The 23,545-nt window shown below is 45.0% G+C and overlaps 1 protein-coding gene across 2 annotated transcripts in view; it reads right to left on the reverse strand.

The window, feature by feature from the left end:
• Window positions 1–21,105, reverse strand: part of VAC14 (VAC14 component of PIKFYVE complex) — a 105,005-nt gene extending 83,900 nt beyond the window's left edge. The window contains exons 1-12 of one of the 2 annotated variants that reach the window (XM_048515487.1): window positions 20,862–21,105; window positions 18,278–18,428; window positions 16,943–17,110; window positions 14,749–14,811; window positions 12,591–12,698; window positions 11,570–11,679; window positions 10,713–10,819; window positions 10,029–10,163; window positions 8,852–9,004; window positions 7,904–7,964; window positions 4,064–4,208; window positions 3,251–3,316 (exon numbers count right to left, since the gene is read on the reverse strand). In XM_048515487.1, coding sequence (XP_048371444.1) covers window positions 3,251–3,316; window positions 4,064–4,208; window positions 7,904–7,964; window positions 8,852–9,004; window positions 10,029–10,163; window positions 10,713–10,819; window positions 11,570–11,679; window positions 12,591–12,698; window positions 14,749–14,811; window positions 16,943–17,110; window positions 18,278–18,428; window positions 20,862–20,965 — 1,371 coding nt within the window. In that variant the 5' untranslated portion in view covers window positions 20,966–21,105. Of the gene's footprint in view, window positions 1–3,250; window positions 3,317–4,063; window positions 4,212–7,903; window positions 7,965–8,851; window positions 9,005–10,028; window positions 10,164–10,712; window positions 10,820–11,569; window positions 11,680–12,590; window positions 12,699–14,748; window positions 14,812–16,942; window positions 17,111–18,277; window positions 18,429–20,861 lie in introns of both variants that reach the window. The other variant, XM_048515486.1, reaches the window with a different exon arrangement.
• Between the last annotated feature and the right edge of the window lie 2,440 nt (window positions 21,106–23,545).

The raw sequence follows: 23,545 nt of genomic DNA on the forward strand, positions 1-23,545 counted from the left end.
GAATGGCATCACTTCTGAACTGTTTGAATCAGTGAGGCACGACAGAGACCGCCCATGCCTTCCGCTCTCGGAGCTTAGAGAAGGCTGGTGGGCTTAAACAGGCTAAGGCCTCTCTGCCTTGTGTCCGCAACTGTGGAAGCAGGCTCATCGTGAATCTGCTTGAATTATGAGGACGCCAGAGTGCAAGCTTTCCCATGTTTCAGTTAACTGTTAAATACCCGCTCATGTTTGGACCTCTCCGCCTAGTATAGTGTTAACTAACAGAGCCAATGTACCATTATGCTTTTTAGATCCTTGCAACAAATTCTGCTCTTAGAGACACAAGCATATTCCCCACCTTCTGTGATGGACATGGCCTCCTTGTGAAGGCATAAAGATCTATTTTCTCCTTGGCAGCTGATGCATGCCTTTGCTATGGCGTGTTGATGGCAGGAATCGCAGTACACCTGGCTCTTACAACATCTGCCAACTTGCCACTGCTAAGCAGATGGGCTGGAATTCCATGCAGCTGCCTTTTCTCAGGTTTCAGTAGTTTAAAACAGATTTCAGGCACACATCTCGCACAGTCCAGCTTCAGCTGTGATGACTATTCTCTGTGGCCCCTTCAACGGTAGGCAGACTTGAGTAACCTGACCCAGCATATCCACCAGAAGACAGCAGGAGTTGGCCAATTCCAGAATCACAACCTTGAGAGCCAGCGTGGTTAAGAGCAGGGGCACTCTAATCTGGAGAACCGGGTTTGATTCCCCACTCTGCCACTTGAGCTGTGGAGGCTTATCTGGGGAACCAGGTTGGCTTGTGCACTCCAACACATGCCGGCTGGGTGACCTTGGGCTAGTTGCAGTTCTTTGGAGCTCCCTCAGCCCCACCCACCTCACAGGATGTTTGTTGTGGGGGGAGGGGGGAAAGGAAATTGTAAGTCCCTTTGAGTCTCCTTACAGGAGAGAAAGGGGGGATATAAATCCAAAGTTGTTGTCTTTCTTCTTGAAGGGAACTGAAATGGCAAAGGAGCCTCTGAAGTGGATTCCTAAGTCACCAAAACTAAACAGGGACATCGGTATCCCCAAATAGGGAAGATAGACCAAGGTTATTATAATCAATTGCAGATCACTCAAGACAGTTATCTTGTTGTCCTGTTCTTCTAAAAGGAACCCATCACTTCTGTGATTCCCAGTAGCTAAAAAAAAATACATTAGCAGAAAAACAGTATTCCTCCTGATTCCTAGGAACTTGTGCTTGCAAAAGTGGTTGTCACTTTCCAGCAACCTTGAAAAAAGGGTATGGTTCATGGACCCAGATATCCAGCACAATTCCCAACAGAAATCAAAGACTGCTGTCTGAAGAAGACAAGAGTGAAGGATGAGGCTCTGTAGTGGAATTGGGAATCTAGGGCATCAGCAGTGTATGTTAAGAGGAATAGGTAAGCAGGACTCTGTGAGGTTAACAAAGGACAAGAAATCCCTGCTGCCAATCACTGTCATTATTGAACAAGGAGTTTCTTCTAGGGGAAGTAATTTAGTGCTTTGAGAATACCAGAAGAATTCAAACGTCTTTCGTTCTTCAAGATAGCAAAGAGGATTGGACAGCCGGTCCAGTGACACCTCAGACAAGGAAATGGGTTTTATTGCTTCTTGATCCAGGGGTCCAGAACAGCTGTCAGGATCCTTTAACATTCCTTTTCCTTCTAAAGTCCAGGGAATGCTATAAATGTCTCTCTTGACAGCTAAGGAATTCAAGCACAGACCCTTTTGAGACCATGACCTAGAGAGCTACATATTATCCAAACCTGCTGGCTGGGAAAGCAGCAGCCCTGGATTGGGGCGGGGTATATCAGAAGAATTTTCAACACACCCCATAGGATGTTGTCCACCCTTTGGGCAGCCAGAGGAAGAACAAGGACCACCAGTTGGGATGGACTGCCTGTTCTGCGTGGGAGCATGCCACTGAGCCGGGAAAAACAGAATGATAAGATCTTTGCAAAAACTTTAAGTTACATTTCTTGAAAGGTACATTTTTGTTGAGCCGAGCATCTCTTGATTACTGTGGGGATTCACTAGGTGCATGTAGGTCTCTATGGGATGGAAGGACTTGGCAGGGCGGGCAGCCAACAGCTGATCACACAGGCTTGGTTACCAATCCCCTGGATCATCCTGAAAAATCTCTTTTAAGAATAGTCCAGCTACCTTCATCTTCACGCTTACCGTTTCTTTCTTTCTTTCTTTCTTTCTTTCTTTCTTTCTTTCTTTCTTTCTTTCTTTCTTTCTTTCTTTCTTTCTTTCTTTCTTTCTTTCTTTCTTTCTTTCTTTCTTTCTTTCTGCCTCTCTCTCCATCTGTCCATCTATCCAAAATGTGCACATCTCCTAATATATGCTGAGAGTTCACCCAGTGGATAAAGGATGAAATTAACCAGTGCTTTCTTAGCTACTGAAATCTTTGGTCAATTTCATCTTCTATACCAAGAAATCTTGGGCCAATTTCATCTTTCTTGGCCACAAAGATATTAACCTTCAAGAAATAGACCTCTCCCTAAATAAAACAGGCTGTGGGGTGTAGATAGGCTGCCCCTAACAGACAAGGAACTTACTGAACAAGTTGATTTTCTTTCCTTTCACTAGAAAGGGTTTTAGAGAAGGTGCAGCCATGGCAAAGCATTGTGTGAACCCATGGCCATATTATTCCTGATCTTAACAGCTCGCACACCAGTCCTGTTAATACTCAACTGGCCAGCAGTAAAACACAGAGGGATTTGTAGCATCTGAAGTCCATTTAGTAAATCTAAATGTTTTACGTACTTAAAGTATGTGTACAACTGACAACAAAAGAAGGTGATGATGGTGGCCAGGCCAAGGGAAAGAAGTACTAGAACCGCACAAAATAGCAGGTTGCGTGGGCACATCAGAAACAAATATGGAGAGTTCAAACACAATGTATTGTTGAAGGCTTTCACGGCCAGATTCAACTGGTTGTTGTGGGTTTTCCAGGCTATGTAGCTGTGGTCTGGTAGATCTTGTTCCATTAGGAACATACATGAAAAGTCTTTTCATTTGACCAGCCATTCTTAACAATTTCATCTTCCATACCAACATTATCTCTGGTTTAAAATACACCAAATAACCAATACCAAAAGGCAAACCATTTGACATCATTTGCTGAAAATAAGATATTCTAGGACATTTCCACACCATGTAAACATATTTATTGGTAATAAAGTAATATAAACAACCGTTCACTGTATGGAGTTCACACTCACCTCATCAGACTCATCAGATAAGGTCTTTAACAGGATAGGAAACAGACTGTCCGTATGCCGAAACATCTGAAAATGGGAGGTAAAAAGCCATGAAGAAGTAATCCAAACCATTACAGAAAGTCTTGGTCCTCTGTTCCAAAGATAAAATTGCAACCATACCAGAAGAGGAAACCGTCAGTTTAGAAGCTGTTGAAGGCTTTCACACCTGGATTCAACTGGTTCTGGTGGGTTTTACGGACTGTGTGGCAGTGATCTGGTGGATCTTGTTCCTAACGTTTCGCGTACAGATGCAGGCGAAACATTAGGAACAAGATCCACACACAGCCCGGAAAACCCACCAGAACCAGTTTAGAAGCTGTTTCACTTCCTTGCAACAGGGAAAAAAACCCTCTTATTTTTGTTAAGCTTCTCAACAGATAATTTTGTTTTACTTTTGAATACTGGTACAAAATCTTCATAGCACCAATATCTGTGTGTTGTATATGTGTGTGTGTGTGCGTGTCATCAAGTCACAGCTGACTTTTTGTGACTCTGTACAGATTTCAAGGCAAGAGACATTCAGAGGTGGTTTGCCATTGCCTGTCTCTGGGAGGGCTGAGAGAGTTCTGAGAAAACTGGGACAGGCCTAAGGCCATCCAGCAGGCTACCCAGTGGAGGCGTGGGGAATCAGACCTGGTCCTTCAGATTAGAGTCTGCCACTCATACCCATTACACCAATATCTCATATGAAACAATTCAGGTTTGTGCCTGTTAGAACAGATCATGTGTCCCAGTTCTAAAGAGATGTCTGGTGTGACTGTGATGCTCACTTGCCTTGCGAGGTGTCTTGATGTACAAGTGGTAGAGCCACTTCAGGACAGCAATCCGGGTCATCATCCCAATAGCTGGATCATGAAGGTGACAGTCCAACACTTGAACAATTCCATCAAGGTTGAGGGTCACTTGGATTCTCTCAGTGCTGCTGACAGAGGAGGTTCAACAAGTAAGGCCACAGAGCTGACAGGATGTTTATTTTTATTTATTTTATTTTATTAGACTTATAGGCCGCCTTATCCCCAAAGGGCTCAACATGTTAATATGAGGTTAGTGAAAGTTTCAGACCAAGAGAAGGGCTCAATATGTTAATATGAGGTTAGTGAAAGTTTCAGACCAAGAGAATGATGTTGTCTAAATGATCTGGGGAACACGCGGTGATTCTTTGCAACTTTTACAAGCATTCTTTACAACATTCCTCCCACCCTCCGATTAGGAAAGAAGAACTCAGATCACCACTTGTGCTTGTGTCTGACCAAGGGAGCTTCCACTCTCGCAAGCTCATACTCTGAAATTCTTGACTCTAAGTTGCTGTTTAACTCAATTAACGTGACCCTTGTTATTCCAACATGACAATCCACCAAATGCTACGGATGCTCATTCTAGTGCAGGGATCTGCAAATCCCATCAGCCCCTGCCAGCATGGCCAATTGACTCTCCAGATGTTCATGGACTACAAATCCCACCAGCCCCTTCCAGCATGGCCAATTGGAAGGGGGTGATGGGAATTGTAGTCCACAAACATCTGGAGAGCCGCAAGTTGCAGACCCACATTCTAGTGGGCTTTTCACAGGAATCCTCCACACGAGCCTCATAGAAAAGTGTTCTGTTTTCCCTTTTTGTCCAAAATCCGGGAAGATGTGTTCTTCCTGCGCCCAGCTCGATCCACGCCCGCTTTCATTTTACCCGGGGCCTGCCCCAGCTTGCAGCAGCGGCGACCTGACGCCTCTTCCTCCTCGCAGGGCTACGCTGCCGCTTCTAAACAACAACCCTTTAAAGGGTTGTTGTTGAGTGGACGTTTTTCCTGGCGGGCGCGGTAGCAACTACGCCGTACTGGAAGATTTTCCTGCCAGCCACAACGCCGTTAGTTAGCGCCGCGAGTTCACCATTACCCGTCCCCTCCCACCAGGGTCGGAGGGCAGCGCATGGGCTGCACGCCTGGGCTGGCAACACGCAGGAAGGACAATCGGTGGCGGGCTGGGATGCAGAGGTTGCTCCGCGGCGGAGTCACCTCTGCCTTCTGCCGTTCTCATATACCTGCCCGCGACGCCATGCGGCGGCATTTCACTCTAATGCCTCACAGAACTCCTGCCGGGCGTAGCTGAGGGGCCGCAGGCAGAACGGGCCCTACACTATCACTAAGCTGTATGTTTGCAGCAATAACCAGCGACTAGAATCTGCGTTTCCATACCGAATCCATAACCCCATCAGTTTTGTCAGCATGGCCACCACGCTGCCAGAAGGATGGGAATTGTAGTTCCTCAACATCTGGAGAGCCGCAGGTTCCCTACCCCTGGTTTAGACATTCAGTTTTTTAAAAAAATATTCTGTATAATATTCCTTGCCCAGGGTTTCCTTTCGGCTTACCGTTCAAGCAGGCAAAACAACATAGGTCAACAGAGCGGTGTTCAACAATATATACAATTAAAGTTGTACCAAAAAATTTAAAATTTAAAACTACCATTCCCACAGTTTGGCAGTCTTCCCTTTTAAACCCTGAGGGCAGGACTAATAACAAATACAGAGTACAGCAATGAAGAACATAAAACATAAACAAGAACGCAAAAGAACATAAAAATAGGAGAGGCTGGCTTTGATGGACTACCGTTGCTGTCCTCAATCACAGGCCAGGCAGAAAAATTCTGTCTAACCAGCCCTGAGGAATTGTGATAGGTCTTGAAGGGCCCTGGTGTCATTGGCTCTAGTCTTGGCAGAGGATGGCAGGACAATTTTCTGACCAGGGATCTCCAGTAGGTTGTTATTAGTTAGTTCGTTTGTTATTGAATTGATATCCCACCCTACCCCCGCAAGGCTCAGGGCAGGTCACAACATAAAATCATATACAATCATTAAAATAATTTAAAGATAGCAATACTAATATTAAAAACAATAAAATTCCAATGCCTAACAGATAATAAACAGATGGTTATAGATAATACAAATCCCTATCACCACCTCTCCCACCCCCTCCCCCCAAAGGCCAAAAGGAGATGATCTAGCATCAGTTGAGTTGAGTTGAGCTCTCTGAGGGGCACACTGGGAGTGGTGGTCTTGACACCCTTCCAAAAAATGTCTTGGCCCTGCTCCTTATGGTATTCCTGAAACAATCTGGAGTGTCAGTTACAGAAAGGAGAAAAGTTGAAAAGGCAAATTATGCCTGCTTGCAACAGCTGGAAGGCACGAACGCAACCGCTCCCTGGTGCACATGCCTGTCCTCTGAAGGATCAAATTTTACTGCCAAGAGGCATCAGAGCAAGAACAGAACAACTGGAAATGGAATTCAATACACAGCGCATCAGCAAGGAGAGAAAGGACAAGCAAGACTCTCTCGCGCCAATATCAAAAAGGACGGTTCGACAACCAGGGGTTAGGCTGGAGTTACAGTGACCCTAAGTGGTTTGATGGGATATTACACAGAAAAAAAGAAAAAGGGAAAAACTTAAACCCAAAACAAACTGAATGAAGAACCAAAAAAGTTAAGTCAATCAAAACCCACAGGCTCAATGTATACGTTAAAAGTATAAATCTAAACAAAGGAAAAAGTATATATTTAAAAACATGTCTCTTGACCCAAAGAGGCTCACAAATGTGGGGGAAAAATGCAAAGGATGATTGTTGACTCTGACCAAACACATTTCAGCCCATTGGCCTTCTTCAGTGGTCAAATAATATTAACATTAATCATACGAAAAGGTCCCAGACATTACAACAGTACATCCATCATCTCAAAAATAGACCAAAATGAAATGTAATAATAATAATAATAATGTAAGCAAAGGCAGAGATATAAATCAGAGGTCCCATGTTTTGTGCCTTGCTGCCATGGTCAGGTACAGGTATCCTAGATGTTAATTCAATCATGTGCCTTCCTCTTCCGGTCAAAGTGATGTCTGGAGCCAATATTCATATATTAGGGAGAACAGTCACAGCAAAATGTAAGTGTTCATCTCCAGGAAACTGCTTCAAAGCCCACAAGCAGAGTAAACAGGAACTTTTCCAAAAGTAAATGCTTCTGTACCTCTGCTTGCTTATATGGGCACCATCCCATCCGTGGTCTTGGTCTCCAGACTGTGCCTTTCTAAAGGGATACGTTTTTGACAAAATGCTCCAAGGTTCACAGTTTGCCACTCAGCACTTTGGTTTCAGCCAAGCATGAAGTGCCCCAAGGGCACACCACTGGGGAGCATATACAAATCCACTGAATTTAATTCCAATCAGTTATTCGGGGAAGGGGTAGAGATTTTCTATTCCAAGCTTTAAACACCACTGTGGGACTTCGTGGGTGGAAAAACTGATTCACCTTCCTTGCATTTGAGATGTAACATGCAGAAAGTGCCTGTTCTGATGCAGCAAAGTGGCATCACTTTCGTCTCCCACTGTTTTGAATTCCTTCCAGCACAAATCTTTTACGACTAAGCTCAGTTCTTCCAATGAACCAGTGCAGGAACCAGGGGGAACTATTTGTTTGTGTTCAGTGACACTGCGGAACCAGGGGAGACTATTTTTTCCTGTCTCGTGACACTGCGGGACACGGTGGACTCAGCCACCACCAAAATAACCCCTCCTTTTCTCTCAAAGCAGAGTTTATCAAGCATCACCAGCTACTGCTGAGAACCTTACCTGGTTTGTATGAAATCACCAGCGCTGCTGAAACTGGAATCGTTTGAGACATCCAGGCCACCTGCAGAAGGACATTTATGTTGGTCTGAACTTGGCTCCATCAGGTTATTGGAAGCTGTACTGCAACTTTTGCCATTAAATGATTTAAATTATGTTTCTCCATTGTGACCTCTCCCCCTCCCGCTATACACTCTCTCTCTCTCTCTCTCTCTCTCTCTCTCTCTCTCTCTCACTCACTCTTTGGTGGTGGAGGGAAGTGCCGTCAAGTCACAGTTCCACTTATGGTGAACCCATAGTAGGCGGATTATATCTCCAGTTATGGACTATTTGCCCCTGCCAGCATGGCCAATTGGCCATGCTGGCAGGGGCTGATGGGAACTGTAGTCCATAACATCTGGAGTGCCAAAGGTTCGCCACCATGGCCATAGGGTTTCAAGGCAAGAGATGAGCAAAGGTGGTTTGCAATTTGAGAAGAAAAGCATCAATGGAAAAGTCAGTGGAATCCAAGCCCAAATATCCCTAAGCAGGGTGGTTCCCATCTCTTTGAGGAAAAAAGGTCGAGTCAGCAAAAAAACAATCCAACAACCAGCACCTCTCTGTCCAAGGGTGTGTGTGTGTGTTTTGCACCTGCAAATAAAGGGGCCATATCTCTTCAACCCAGAGGCTGGGCCAAGAGCTAAGGAGAAAAAGGGCAAGAGGGACGAAGACAGAAGACGCTCAGCTGAAGAGACTAGGTAATAAATGCTTTGAGAGGTATTACCTGCCTCCAACAAAAAAGCTTTTACATCCACACTCCATTCTACTAACTATGGTATGTCAATTACACATTTGTCCTGGGATTGCAAATGGCTAGTTTATCTGCCAGCCACACTGCACAAATGCTAGTTTTTAGCTATTTATTTACACTGTACAAAACCAGTCAGAAGATGTTTGGAAAATAGGACTCACCATCGGAAGCCATCTCCTGCTTGGAGAGAGGTTTGTCCTGCTCAGTCTCTACTTGGGGGGCTGCTGTGGGCTGCTTGAACTCGTTTTCGTCATCTTCAGGTATGACAAGTTTCATCAGGCTCTGGTTGCATATATTGGCCGCCTCTTTGATGCCTGCATCCCACCAATGTAAGGAATGTAATCCTGTAGCTGTACACTATCAGGGTAGCATTATGCAGGATAAAACAACTAAGTCTCAAGCGGTTTCCCAGGATTTCAGTACACTTGAAGCCCCAGTTAGAGGAACTGAGACACTCAGCACCAGTTAGAGTAGTGGTTCTCAACCTTCCTAATGCTGTGACCCTTTAATACAGTTCCTCATGTTGTGGTGACCCCCAACCGTAACATTTATCCATTTTACAGATGGAGAACACTGATGCAGAGAGTCTCAGGCGACCCCTGTGAAAGGGCCGTTTGACCCCCAAAGGGGTCCCGACCCACAGGTTGAGAACCACTGAGTTTGAGGAACCAGTTAGAGCAGGGGTAGGGAACCTGCGGCTCTCCAGATGTTCAGGAACTACAATTCCCACTACAGTTCCCATCAGCCCCTTTCAGCATGGCCAATTGGTTCCCTACCCCTGAGTTAGAGGAACTGAGATACTCAGCACCAAATAGAGCAAAGGCTAACTGAAATGAAAATGTTCCTTTTCCTCACCATCCCCAGCTATCTCCCTAATTGTAAAGAAGTACTAAGTCTGACTCAAAGCAGAGGGAGGAATGAGTTGCCTTTCTTTCCCAAATAAAGCCAAATCTTCCTCATAACTCCATCAACCACTGATAAAGGTTGTCATCCTCTCTACCCCTATTTCTGCCTAGACCTGCTTTCTCCATCTGTGGCCAGCCACCTTGAGGTTGCACGCAGTGGCAGTATATTCAGAGATTTCGGAAGAGAGCTTATGGAGAAAACTGAAGACACAATAAACCGTCGGGGCAGAAAATGGATAAAGTCACCCAGTAAGTGAAAAATATTAAAGCTAATCAGACTGGCAGCAGCTCGCCAGGATCTCAGGCAGAGGTCATTCATATGACCTCTCACCTGAACCTTTTCATAGGAGATGCTGGGGACTGAACCTGGGACCTTCTGCATGCCGAACAAATGCTCTACCACTGAGCCACAGCCCCTTTGCTGTACGGATACTCTTCTTCCGGTCATCATAAGATAGGCAAGGTAGGACTGCTGTCAGGATCCCTGAGGAATACGGCAGCATTACCCGGCCAGCCAGCTGAATGAACTCCCGCATCCAACACATGGCTGTCAGCTGGATGAGATCGTCTATAGGGAAGGAAAGAGATGTTTGTTAACAGTAAGCTTGGGGATTTGATCCGCCATTGCTGGATGGCGTAATAGTGCCATGTGCATGTGAGGGTTGTTCCTTGAGCAGCAGACTGGAATTGCTGCTAGGGGTGCTTGCTTTCATCAACAATTTGGCTCAGCTAAACTGGCTACACCAATCCCCCTTTCTGCAACATCTCAACTGGATTATATAATGAGCTCTGGAGTGGGATGCCCTTGAAGGCGACTTGGAAGCCTCAACTAATACAAAATGTGGCCACCATTTTCTCACAGGAGTGGGCCACTAGGAACTACTACAACCAGTTCCCAGATCACTCTTCTGGGTGCATATGCATTTCCTGGCTCAGTTCAAGGTGTCGGTAACAAAAAAACCTGCAGAACATTTCACAGCTTGGGGCTCATGCATTACTACAGTACAGAAAGAGATGAATGCTCTTCAGTAAGTAAGATAAGACATGATGGAGGAAGAGAAAGCCTCTGGCCAGGCCATTTGGTGCTGGTGTCTATGGCAAGGCAACCAAAACTCACCTGAGGCCTGGCAGTGGATCACCAGGATGTTGGCCATTTCAGCAAACTTGACACTGGAAGGGTTCTTCTTAATCTCTTTAAGAAATTCACCAAGGGCCACCTCACACCTACAGGTGAAAACAGAAGGCCAGATGTTCAGAGGACAACCTCCCCTCAGACATGAGCTCACTGTTCATAAACAGAGGAAACCGGAAGCAATATACCTCTGAAACCTTGTATGGCCTCTATATCATCTGTTGGCCTTCCAAGGCAAGTGGTTGGCTACTGTGTGAAACAGCATGTTGAACTAGATAGAATGCTGCTCTGATCCAGCAGCGCTCTTCTGATGTTCACACGGAATGCACAAGCTACCCCAGTCCAAGATGCACGTAGCCATCTCGCCTCCAATCATGGCCTTGTCACTGAATAGCCAGGAAACTTCCCTTGCCAGAAAATGAACATCTACCCGGGATGGTAGGAGGAGAACTGGTCTCTCCCCTGATTCCACCTGGTCATTTATGTTAATCCTATAGCTGGAATGCACTAAATACCACTTAGTCAAATCCCGCCAGTTACACAACAGAACCATTCACCAACCAGCCAACCCTCACCCTGTTCAACACATGCAATTTCTGATACAACCTGTGCTCCATCAGACTAAAGGCACACTGCTCAGAGGTGCTTTGGAAGCAAACATCACATATTCAGGCCTAGAAACTCAGAGTCTAATGAGAGGACATCTTCCATTTAAAATGATGTTTCCCCCTCTGGAGTTACAACATGATTTGGACAGGGTGGAAAAACAATGCCCTATCCAGAGTCACCCCAGCATGCAAAAAGATAATCTGCATATTGCATATTCTGGACTCTCCACTCACATTTTACGGATCTCCTTGCTGTTATCACCCAGGATCTGGAAGAGCCCATCTAGAATCTCCGGTAGGTAATCCAGAAGATTAATATCAGGGACAGACTCGAGTACCAAGATCTAGCCCATGTGAGAAGAAGGAAAATTGTACTTGCAGGTTCCAAGCATGAATCAAAATTAAAGCAAACCAAGGCTGCAATACAGGAGACTCTTCACAAAACAATTAGATTAGCAACCAGAGAGGCAGCCAAGTTGTATTTTTCTGGATCAAGCAGAACTGGGCTAGCTCTACATAGGATTGTGCTGTTAACATTTTCAACTCAGAGTGGGCTGATTTGCTTGAAATTCAAATTTTGTTACAAAAAGAACAAAAATCAGAAGGGGTATTTAAACAAATAAAGATTAGAGACAAGATGAAGAATTTTTAAAATATTGTTACAGGAAGAAAGCAAGGAAAAAGTAAAGCGATTAGATAATTGAATAGTAAAGTTTGTATGGAGAGAAAAGCAGATGAATCTATGAGCAGTTTCTTACTGTCCTGTATGTGGGATTGTGTATGTAATAAAGACGGATAATAATAGTACTAAATAAGATTAGGAATTTGAGGATTTATTAATTTAGAATAGATGCTCACCTATTAATTAGCGTTGCATTCTTCAGTGATTGTTAGGCAAAACCTCCATAGGCACTAAACCAGACCTTGACAAATTTTCTTTGGTTTTAACAGCCTAACTCATCTTTCAAGCTTCATGCTTTTATTTTATAATTACCATCATTTTTCATTATTGCTACATAAAACCTAATTAACTCTTCACCATTTTTAAAGCTGGGAAGTATACAAATAAATATAAGGTTCCAGTTGTCATCACAGCAAAGAGTATCTCCCATTCCTCACCAAAATAAGCTTTGCACTTCCACTGAGAATCACCAAGAGGCACCGACAATAAATGACAGATGAAAATTCTAGGCACCCCCACAAAATTTGGAGGCAGCCTGCTACCTTGGGGCCCAAATCTGCTTTGAATACATACCCAGGAAATGATGAACTGCCGAGCATACTGATTATTGGAATAGATCCTCTCACGGAGAAGGGGAATGAAGCCCACCAGGTCGAACTTATTACTTTCTGTCACTATGTCCTGCAAAGCCAGAATAACAAAACTATAGTAAGAGTTGTCTCTGCTCTCCTCCCACCAGCACCTCCACACAACATCAAACTCCACAACAAATCTATGGTCCCTTCCACACATGCAGAATAATAAACTTTCAATCCACTTTGCAGCCGGGTTTTACTTTGCAGAAAAGCAAATCCACTTGCAAACAACTTTGACAGTATATAGTCGAAGGCTTTCACAGCCGAACTCAATTGGTTGTTGTGGGCTTTCTGGGCTGTGCAGCCATGATCTGCCAGATCTCAGACCACGGCCACACAGCCCAGAAAGCCCACAACAACCAATTGTGAAAGTGGATTGAAAGTGCATTATTTAGCATGTGCAGAAGGGGCCTCTATACTACTTCTGAGCACTTTTACCCCAAAACAAACCCATTTGAAATCATCTTCTCTCCTCATTTATTGGGCAATCCCACACTCATACAGATAAATTCCAGTAGCAATTGCACAGACACAGACACAAGCACAAACACAACTTCAGCTTCAAAAAAGAGTCTCTTTCTGGTATCACAAGAAGCCACCTCTTTGTTTATCCAAATGTTACTACCACCTCTAAAAGTGAAACATCAGATAAGGTTAAGAGTGCTTTTCCTGCAGGTTCTTAAATTGGAATATACGTTGATTAAGACAGAACAGATTTTTGGATGAAGTATTATGGGTAGTGAGTAACATCTGACTATTCTAAGAACTGTTTGCTTGTAGGAGCTACGAGGGGCCTCAATTACATTAGAAGAGAAGAAGAGAAGAGTCTGGATTTATATCCCCCTTTTCTCTCCTGTAGGAGACTCAAAGGGGCTTTCCCTTCCCCCCTCACAACAAACACCCTGTGAGGTAGGTGGGGCTGAGAGAGCTCCAAAGAACTGTGACTAGCCCAAGGTCACCCAGCTGGCATGTGTGGGAGTGCACAGGCTAATCTGAATTCCCCAGAGAAGCCTCCACAGCTCAAGCAGCACAGCGGGGAATCAAACCTGGTTCCTCCAGATTAGAATGCACCTGCTCTTAACCACTACGCCACTGCTGCTCTTCATTAGCTGTAAATTGATCCAACAATTGTATCAAATGTTCACTGGTTGATTTTTGTTTGTTTGGTATTTTTGGTAACTAAAAGCAGATGGAAATAGAATCAAATGTTTCCTTGTTTGTGTTAAGAGGGGATCTAAAAAAACTGCAGATTTGTAACACTGCTCATTCACAAAGTCAATACAGCAACATGAGCAGCTTGCATACACGAGTCCACTTCCTGTAGAGAGGATGCTTTCCTCCTTCACACAGAGCAGCAGTCAAAGCCTCCAGAAAGAGTCCCTTCATGGTTAACTCCCACTGGCACTGGCTGAGATTCCTCTCTCCCCTCAACTTCTATCACATGGCCATTGACCACTTTGCCCCAGAAAGAAGACAGAATAGAACAATCAGCATCGATTTCTGAACTTTGTACTGCAACCCTAAGCTGTTTGGTTTGAAGAATCATTCATGGGTCCTATCCTTAGCCTTCCAAGTCTTGTGAGAAGCTAGTTCCCCTTTTCATATATCCAGCTACTGAGTCCTGCAGAGCTCTGCATCACATGCTCACAAGTCATCTCTTCTTTGGTGCAGGGCCTTTAAAATTCCCTGCTATATAATAAATATGGATCATAGGACCTCCTACAAAAGAACTAACCAGGTTCGATCTCAGAGCCAGCAGCCAAGCAAAGCACATAGCCCAGAGAAGAGAATGATAGGAAGCAAAAAGGACATGAGAACTACTCCAACAGAAATCGCCCACAGAATTTTAGTGTTTTCCAACAATCACCAAGGCTATACTTCTGCTTTCTAGGTATAAACTGAAAGTGTGGCATGTAGGAGATTTCACAAGCCAGAATTTTGGGACAGCTGCAAAAATAATCTCAGACACTCAGGTACAAAATTGATCTGTCTCTGCCTCTCTCACTCACACACAGAAGAAGGCAGGAAACCTGCAATTGCCCCATCTGAAATGCACCCACAGCACTATCAGCTACAGTCTGGAAATAGAAAGATACCTTCAGAAGCCGGTCCAAGAGTTCAGAGCCACTTTTTACGTTCGGATCTGGATCTGCAGCAAGCTAGGATGGAAAAAAAGCCACCAGAAAAATAAGATGGTTTGGCTAAGCTGTAAAATACTGATAATTGCTATACCAGGTCTACATGTTTTGGCTGGGGAAGAAACAAACTGACCATAAAAAATAAATTACATTAAAAGACTCTTTCCAGAAATCACCTGGTTTAAAAAAGAAGTCTGAATTTAACCTGAACAACTATGTTAAGTACTTGCAATAATGACTTATTAAAACTGAATCATTACCAATGAAGTATCCCTGTAAAAGCTGTTTTTAAAATTCAAACAGAACAATTGTGGAAAAAATGTCTGACTTCTAGGGTTAAAAATGCAAATTATTTATCACTGTGGCCTTTTTATTGGCCCAGGAACTAGAAAACCATCACAGATATGAAGATTCGGGATATATCATCCTGGGTCTCAGTCTATCCTATGTTTCAGGCACTGAGGACAGCCAGCACAACATACTAGTTGAAGTGAGACTAGAACAGGGTAGATTTGGTTTAAAGCAGGGGTCCCCAAACTTTTTAAACAGGGGGCCAGTTCACTGTCCCTCAGACTGTTGGAGGGCCGGACTAAAAAAAACTATGAACAAATTCCTATGCACAAATGATTGTAAAATGTTTGATTTCACCTTTCAGCCTTTCTGTCATGGTCTATTTTTAGAACAGTGACCAAAGTATGTCAAGTACAGGGTGGGCTCCAAATATTGTTGGGGAGGCTGTGGAATACCTTCCCCTGTAAAAAAAAAGCAGAACTTTCCCAATGAAGCATTCCATCTAACCCAGGATCAGGTATCTTCCTGGGTTCTTTCCTCCCTAGCAGGCAGCGAGTGATTCGCCAGCCTGGCTGATGCCAATGGGAATGAGGCGGAACAGAAAGCCTGAGAGCAACACATGGAGTAGCCGAGAAAGATGGGCGGAGCAGGCGTTGCCACATGTAAGGTTTCCAACTCTGGGTCAGAAAATGCAGGAGATTTGGGGGTGCCATCATGTAACTGCAATCAACGGCTGTTGGGGCCAGTTCCTCCTCTCCCTCGAGCCCCCACTGCACATGAATGGAGCAATCGCTGCCATGCCTGGCGGGCCGGATAAATGCCTTCAGGGGGCCACATTTGGCCCCCGGGCCGTAGTTTGGGGACCCCTGGTTTAAAGGCCACATTTCACTCCACTATGAAGATGAAGTTCCATCCTCTAAGCCTACGTTACCTAGCAGATTGCTGTGAAGGTAAAATGGAAGAGGGAAGAGAGCCATACATGCTACCCTGAGCTTTCTAGAAAACAGATGGGATTAAAATCTAACAAAATACATTACAAAATAAAAAGGTATGCCTGCCAGGTACTTCTTAGTTTCATCCTCAAAATGTGGAGATTCATGATTGTTAGTCACGGACTGTGCTATAGAATGGATATATATATAGATATGTAGCACTGATTATGCTGCTAAGCTGTACAAATGATATATTGAGTTGTAAACCAACCTATTCCAATTTATAGGGCAACTGTTAAGTGCGCAAGCTTCTTCAAAAAGGCAAGCATTTCAAAATGGGTGGGGGGAAACCCACTTGATTTCAATCATTTATTTAAAGATGACATTTATTGGAAGCTGAAAGGATGATTTAACTCAACCCAGTCTTGGCTGCCACCATCCCTTGGCTTGTCTCCAACATCACACTGAAGTGCAGAGAACTTGGAAGCAATGCCTCTGAAGTTCAGAATGAGGGCCGGGACAATGAGGAAGACATTTCCCTAAAGAGATGATCACGCAAATCTTTATTGCTATGCACAGAGGCCTACCCACCTTCACTCTCTAACTTCACTACCTACCTTCAATTTTTGCTTTATCTGCTTCCTGCTTTGATCCTACTCTCAGCAAATCCCAAAAAAAGCAAGGAGGGCTGGCCACAATGGTGGCCATCACTGCAAACTGGACAGCACACGTGCATAATGAGTATTACTTCTGCTAATGACAGGTCTAAGGAAAGTGAGTCTGAGAAGGCCCCTCGATCTCTCCTGCAGTAGGAACTTGTTGCCACTCTCTCAAACAAGCTGGATTCCTTGCAACAGGAACCAGCCCTGCAACAGGGGATTTTAACTGGCAGAATCTCTTGGCTTGTAGGTCCACAGAAGCCTTGTTACCTTGCTTAAGCCATCAAACAGCACATTGAAGAGGGGCAAGACGGAGCCCCTAGCGACCTTCACAATGTTGTACAGAGCCTCACAGGCATAGTATCGTAAGCGGCTGTCCGAGTCGTTGAAACAGGTCAGCACCGGCTCAATCAGCTCTTTCAAGTATAGCCCAGAGTCCTGATGCCACAAAGCAAAGCAAGAGAAAAGGAAGATGCTTTAATGATGCCAAAATCAGAAACAGTAACTAAATGCTGAAAAACTAAACTGAAACAGGACAACTAGCCCTGCAGGATGCACCCTGCTTTGTCTTGAGCCCAAAACATCCCTGGCTAAGGTCAGAATGCCTGCATCAAGAGCCCCTGGTGATTGAGCCGGAGGCCCTCCCAGACACGTTGAGCCATTTCAAAAAGGTTAGGTGGCGCCATTATATTAAGGCTGTGATAGGGACAAGGCAACCCCAGAACGTTTAAAGTGGAATAGAAGATCGGATGTGTTTTGTTGTTGTTGTTCAATTTAAGTTTCCAAGGAATGGGGCAAGTACACTCCCTACTCAGCTACAGGGAGAAGTCTCCAAACTCACAGACATAAGCAAATCTGAATCTACGGCCAAATTAAGGACACACACCTGCGACTTGACCTTTCTATTCCAAACAATACCAACAGTAACATCTAAAAAACTATTTAATCAATGGCAAAAAGATTTATCAAATTTCATTTGGTAAAAGAATTTTTTTAAAGTGTGTATGATGTTAAAGAAAGGAGAGTTCTAGGAGGACCACATCTACTACCATACTATGAAGCAGCTGCCTTTGTATGGTTGAAGGAATGGATAATGTTAAAAGATAGATACTTATTAAGCTCAGGAGGTCATGATCTATGTTTTGGTTGGAATGCACATATTGGTTATGGAAAAGTCCAAGCAAACAAAGACTTTTGCAATTATTATATTAGAACAGCTTTATAAAGTGTGGATAAGATGTAAAAAAAGTACTTAAAAAATCTAAGATGGTTCTCAACATAGGAAGTTTTATTCAGTAACCAATCAATTGGACAAAGAATACTGAACTTATGGCAAGATTCTAGACCAGGGGTCTGCAACCTGTGGCTCTCCAGGTGTTCATGGACTACAATTCCCATCAGCCCCTGCCACCATGGCCAATTGAAACTGGGCCCCAAAGCATGCCATGTTTCAAACCAAGGCAGTGCTCTCCTGGGCCATAGTACATCTCATATGCGCTGTAGCAACAGCACAGGTGAAAACTGGCAAAGCTAAGCCTTTTGGTCTGACAGCATTGTGATGAAGGCTTAGCCCTTATTTGTGAGGAAACTGCGTGGAACACCTACCTTTCCAAGAGCAATGGAACAAGCTGCCAAGCCTATGAGGCCCCCTTTCCGGCTATGCGGGTGTTGGGAAAGTGCAAACTCCTGTGACAAAATCTGAATGACGTGCTTGATCTGAGCTGTGCTGTTCTGAGACACAAATTCACGCACCAGCCTAGGAACCAAAGAGAGGCATTTTCAGCACCACACCACAGGTCTCACTTCACCCGGAGCAGACTTATAATTCTTAAGACTTAATTAATAATACAATACCCTGAACTTTGTGCAAAATATAAAGGATTCTGTAAGAGCCCAGGAACTGCCTTCTGTTAAGAGAGACAGATGGTTTGATTTGCTCCTTTTAGATAGTCTGACAGCAGCTGAAAAATAGGCTAGACCAGCAATTCCCAGGAAATGAACGTGTAGAGTAGATGAAAGCAAACCATTTCCTCAGCAGCACCTTCTTCATCCACAGTGGCTGTTAATAGATCTAGCACAGGGGTAGGGAACCTGCGGCTCTCCAGATGTTCAGGAACTGCAATTCCCATCAGCCTCTGTCAGCATGGCCAATTGGCCATGCTGGTAGGGGCTGATGGGAATTGTAGTTCCTGAACATCTGGAGAGCCGCAGGTTCCCTACCCCTGATCTAGCAAGTTTGGAAGCCCAATGAAAAAAAAGCAAGGGGATAAATAGCTAGAAACCCCTCTCTCTGAAGGCCCTTAAGCTGGCTAATTCCCCCATCTATCTCTCTTCCTTTCCTTTAGCTGACTCTCTTTAACCTACCCAGAGAGTCAAAATGGCGCAGCGGTTCAAGTGTCAAGCTCAGAATACTGAGACACAGTTTCAGATATGCACTCAGCCAGGAAATTCTTTCTCAGCCTGACTTGTCAGCAGAGTCGTGAGAAGACTGGAAAGCCACGAACACTGGGCAGAATCCCATGAAAGAAAGAGGGAAGGGTTTTAAGTGTACTAAATAAACAAGCCACACCATTCTGTACCAACTGGAGACCACCCAGGACGTTTAGGGAGAGAAGTTAATTCTCTTGCTTTGGGCTAGTTTACAGGGGCCTAGTTTACAGTAGCTAGTTTACAGGGGCGTTTACATTGATATACCTATGATAGCAGGTATATTGATGTTGTAGTCTCTTTCCCAACTTACCACCCCCCACCAAAGAAAGAGATAAAGCAATTCCCTTAACCATACACTGCTAAAGAAGGGGACCGTGTGCTAAATCTTCTTCCCTTCCCCTCTATACACACTCTCCGCTGTTGCAGGAAATTTTTTTTAAATGTAGGCTTGTTTGAAATAAAGTTGTAAAAAGCCCTCCCACTCACTGGGGAGAATGGAAGCAGAGTAAGGGAGGTGGGCAGAGACAAAAAGAGACCCTGCTTGTACTGTTTCATGGAAAAGCCAACTCTCTGTTGTTATTATGAGCATTTAGGGAAGGAGTCAGCAACATGGAATGAGGGGTGAGGGCAAAAGCATGGACTGCAGTGTGAGGCAGCAGGAAAGGCAGAGCTAGGTAGGCTGACCATGGGCAGAGGAAAGATGTCCAGGACAAATCTGCCCACTCTGACAGCAAAGCAAATTAACAGTTGCGCTAGAAATGGTCTCACTTGCTGCAGAGAAAATGGATGTTGAAAGCGGGACTTGAGGAAATACATCCATACAAGAAATCTTGTTGCAATGGACACTGCTGCAACCGGACACCTTGTGCATAATTGACCAAGGTTACCTTTTTCTACAAATGTCAGGGAGACTGCCAAAGATGCAGAGGACCTCCCACACATACATACACACACTCTATTTCTTCCATTATTAGCACAAACCAGTTACTTTGCCACTTGCATGCAAGTTCAATCCCTCTCCTCTTGGACTGTCAGTGAGACAAATCATCATTGCCTAAGAAAGAGCCCTCGCCAGACAGATTCAACCACACTGAGAGTCTGAGTCAACTGAATGCAGAACCATGAGCAAGATTCCCAGACAACATGGCATAGAGACTCAGGTTTAAATCCCCACTCAGCCACAAAAGCTTGCTGAGAGGCCTTGGCTAGTCACAAACTCTCAGCCTGGCCTACCTCACTGGGCTGTACTGAGGATAATGAAGTGGAGCGTTATGTAAGCCGCTTTAGGCTCCCAATGGGGAGAACAGTGGTATAAATGAATATAGGTGACATTAAAGTACAGGCTACACTTGCAACAGAACCAGATGTGGAGAATGTGTCAGAATGGACTGTCTGTAGCACAACAGGGGAAGAATCACCCACCCCTACCCACGTTTCCTGGGCGTAATAATTCCCAGCCAAAGGGAAATTGGTACCACAACGACCTGAGTTAGATTTCATTCTGACGTGCAGCCTGGAGTTTTCAAGCGTGAGAAAACGCTAAGAAACGTGACCCACCACCGCCCACTTGCCCAATTGGACTCCATCCCATTCTAATCCCGCCGCCTGTCTAGCCAGGCCTCAGTCAGCAAAACAAGCCAAGAACGTGAGGCGGAGGCGACGAGCGGCCCCGGCAGAGGCAGAGGTCGGCGGGGGCGGCCAGCCCTCAGCCCCCCTCCCCCAACTGCCACAGAGGAGACTCCCGCCCTCCCGGGCTCACTTCTCGATCTCGAGCGCCGCCACCTTCCTCTTCTCGTACAGCTTGTCGTTCAGGGCCCGCACGATGCCCGGCGTGAGGGGCGCGAAGTCCTTCTCGGGGTTCATGGCGCTGCCGGGGAAGGAGAGAAGTTGGGGCGCTCACGGGACTACGGCGCGGGCGGAGCGTGAGGCAACCTGCCGGCTGCTGTGGCGGAGGAGGCGGCGCTCAAGCGGACGCCATCTTGAGTGTGGGCATCGGGGGGCCCGCCAGGTGGGCAGTCAGCTTCCGCCAACGGCGCGATCCCATTGGGCGAAAAGGCCACGGCCTCAGCCGGCTTCGAACTTCCGTGTTCATTTGCAACAGTCCGTAAAAACGAATGGGCGATTGGAGCGTTTCCTGATATAGGGTAAATCTCAGTTGGAATTTACTACAGCTAAAACAGATAGTAAAGAAAGAGACGGCTAGAGGGAGTAGTTTAAAGATTAATTCCAGGCCACGTGTAGAAGCTGGCAACCCCAGCTCCTCTACGTTTCCTCTGTGCTGGGTTGGACCTTGTGCTCAGTCAAACCCTTCACATCTTTTTCCCCGCTGCCTGATATAGATATTTATTATTACGGCCTTTTGGCCAGCCAATCCCCGCTGCCTGAAGGTTACATCTATAGAAGTTGAATAGCAGGCGAGGTGTCCTCGTGGCTGCCCCCCTCAGCTCTGCTCGTCACTGATACGGCTTCCACACACACGATACCTCTTTCTAACAAGATAGTACACAGACTACAACAGTAAATAGAGGCGTTTTGAAGATTGACAACATTTATTCGCACGTAAGCTTTTCTGAATCAGAGCTCCCTTTCTCAGATGCTTGTAGTGTTTGCTAGGTAAATGCTCAAGGTTGTCTCAGCCTTCCATCCTTCTGATGTCGGTAAAATGAATACCCAGCTTACTGAGGTAAAGTTTAGATAACTGGAGAAGAAGGCAGTGGCCAACCGCCCTGTATACATAGTCTGCTTAGTAAACATTGTGACGTGACATCACCTCATAGGTCAGTAAGAGCCCAATGCTTTTCTTCTATATTCATTTTAAACAATTCTGTTTCCTTTTGCAAATGCAGCTGCCTGCAGGGACTACTTTTTATGGACAAGAACAGCATGTTGGGAGGGGGGGTCTTTAACCTTTTCCTTCTCAGCTATTTTGTTGGAGAAAGCCACCCGACACTGCTTTTCATCTCATTAGAAAAAACATATTAGGTACCCATAAGTTCCCCCCCCCTCTTGATTGTAGGCTCTAATGGCAGCCTTCCACCTTCTATGTGTGTCCACCGTTCCTTATCCTTCTGATGCTCTCCTCCGTCAGTTCTGGCTTTCCATTGTGTTATATTCACTTGAGCTGTTAGTATGGGAATGTCTTTCCTCCTGATGTTGTTACTGAGTACAAACTGTTAAGCAGCTTAATGACTGGATAAAATACTTCCGCGGGGTGAAAGTGGTTTATCCTGCTGCATTCTGTAGGAAAAATGCACTACTCCTCTGTTGTTTGGCCTGCAGCCAGCAAAAGACTGTGTTGACTTACAGGCTGTCTGCACTTGGGTTGGGGGACCAAGATGCTGGAATGGACTGGTGGTGCATACCATTGCGAAGAGTACCTGGCAGGGCTTAGGATACTGAAAGTGGCCCAGTCGATCCTAGTGGCTGTGCTTCCGGGCTCAGCTACAGATTTGGTTTAGGAGAAGCTATAGTTCTAGCATAAGAGGGAGCTTTGTGGAGATAGGCTGGGAGCTGTGCAATGCCCTGGTCCACCCCCTTTAATCAGGGGCAGTCCTGTTCACCATTACCCCTCGAGGTTTTAGAATTGTATTAGATATTACCACTGTGCTCTCAAGATTCACCCAGCAGCCACAGCAATGGAAGTTCTTTTTTTTTAAGCTGATACTCTCTGGATGCCTGATTGTGTTCACTAGTATTAGAGTATGCCAAGTCTCTGCAGCTGGCCTGCCAATGTATACACTAGAAAGAAAGAGACAAGACAGTAGCACAGACCAATAGGATTATTCCATTTGATCAGGCTAAGGTTAAAGGACTGTCTCCTCCCATAACTATCCAACCCTACAGTTAAGATCAGCCTCTCAAGTGCTGCTCTCAGTTCCCCTGCTGACAGAAATGAGACAGGTAGTAACAAGGGACAGGGCATTTTCTGTAGGGGCACCACCGGCTCACCTGGCACCTTCTTTACTAGCTTTTAGGCAGCAGGCCTATCTTTTTACCTAGACATTTAATTAGAGGTTTTATCTTAATACATTTTAATGTTCTGCCCTGTTTTACAGACAGTTTTTGTGCTGCTTGTGTTGAATAGCTTGTTTCACGTTGTGCATTTTAGTTGGAAGCCGCCTCCAGCAGGACCCTGAAGAAGCATCATCAAATTAATGATAAAACAATTGTAAATTTTGTCTCTCCTCCTGATGTAACTAATTTGACTACTAGTATACCATCTCAGTCCTCTGTGACCCTAATTAATGACCTTCTTAACCTGTTCTCCCATCCTGTCTCAGATAATTTTAGACCCTGTAACACTCCTTGTTACCAGTTGGAAGGAGATTTATACAACCCTTTTGATGCTGAGCTTATGAAGATAGCTGCCTCTTGGTCTGATTCTTCCCCAGATTCTAGAAACCTGCTTAAAGGCTGGTCTTGACAAACTTTCCAACGCCTCTG

The sequence above is a fragment of the Sphaerodactylus townsendi genome, linkage group LG14 (assembly GCF_021028975.2).
Source record: "Sphaerodactylus townsendi isolate TG3544 linkage group LG14, MPM_Stown_v2.3, whole genome shotgun sequence".
Classification (NCBI taxonomy): Eukaryota; Metazoa; Chordata; class Lepidosauria; order Squamata; family Sphaerodactylidae; genus Sphaerodactylus; species Sphaerodactylus townsendi.